A 321-nucleotide genomic window follows, 5' to 3' on the forward strand; every position below is an offset into this window, starting at 1 on the left:
GGAAGGGGGACCCAGCTCAGAGAGAGGGGGAACGAGGATGAAGAGTGAGGGGGAAAGGGCTGCAGGGGTGGGAGAGGGAAAGCCATGCCACCCGCGGGCACCCAGCGCCAAACTCACTCAGGTTGTGATTGTCTTTCTTCTGGCGCTCTTTCGCCAGGGCTCGGCTCTCAGCATCTGCAACAGAGACCCACAACATCACCCAGAGGGGACGAGGCCGCATCTCACCCCACGAGCATCCCGGGCTGGTCTCAGAGCACCCTGGCACCCCCCCGAGCGGCCCTCCCCACCTGCAGGGACAGCGCAGCCCCGGCCAGCTTTGGC

General features: G+C 65.7%; 1 protein-coding gene across 1 annotated transcript in view; it reads right to left on the bottom strand.

The window, feature by feature from the left end:
- TFEB (transcription factor EB) overlaps positions 1–321 on the bottom strand; it is a gene marked incomplete at its 5' end in the record, with an annotated part of 3405 nt that overhangs the window by 1818 nt on the left and 1266 nt on the right. Inside the window, one exon of the mRNA XM_009704552.1 lies at positions 118–174. Coding sequence (XP_009702854.1) covers positions 118–174 — 57 coding nt within the window. The remainder of the gene's footprint in view (positions 1–117; positions 175–321) is intronic.

This window comes from Cariama cristata, unplaced genomic scaffold, assembly GCF_000690535.1.
Source record: "Cariama cristata isolate BGI_N322 unplaced genomic scaffold, ASM69053v1 scaffold30127, whole genome shotgun sequence".
NCBI lineage: Eukaryota > Metazoa > Chordata > Aves > Cariamiformes > Cariamidae > Cariama > Cariama cristata.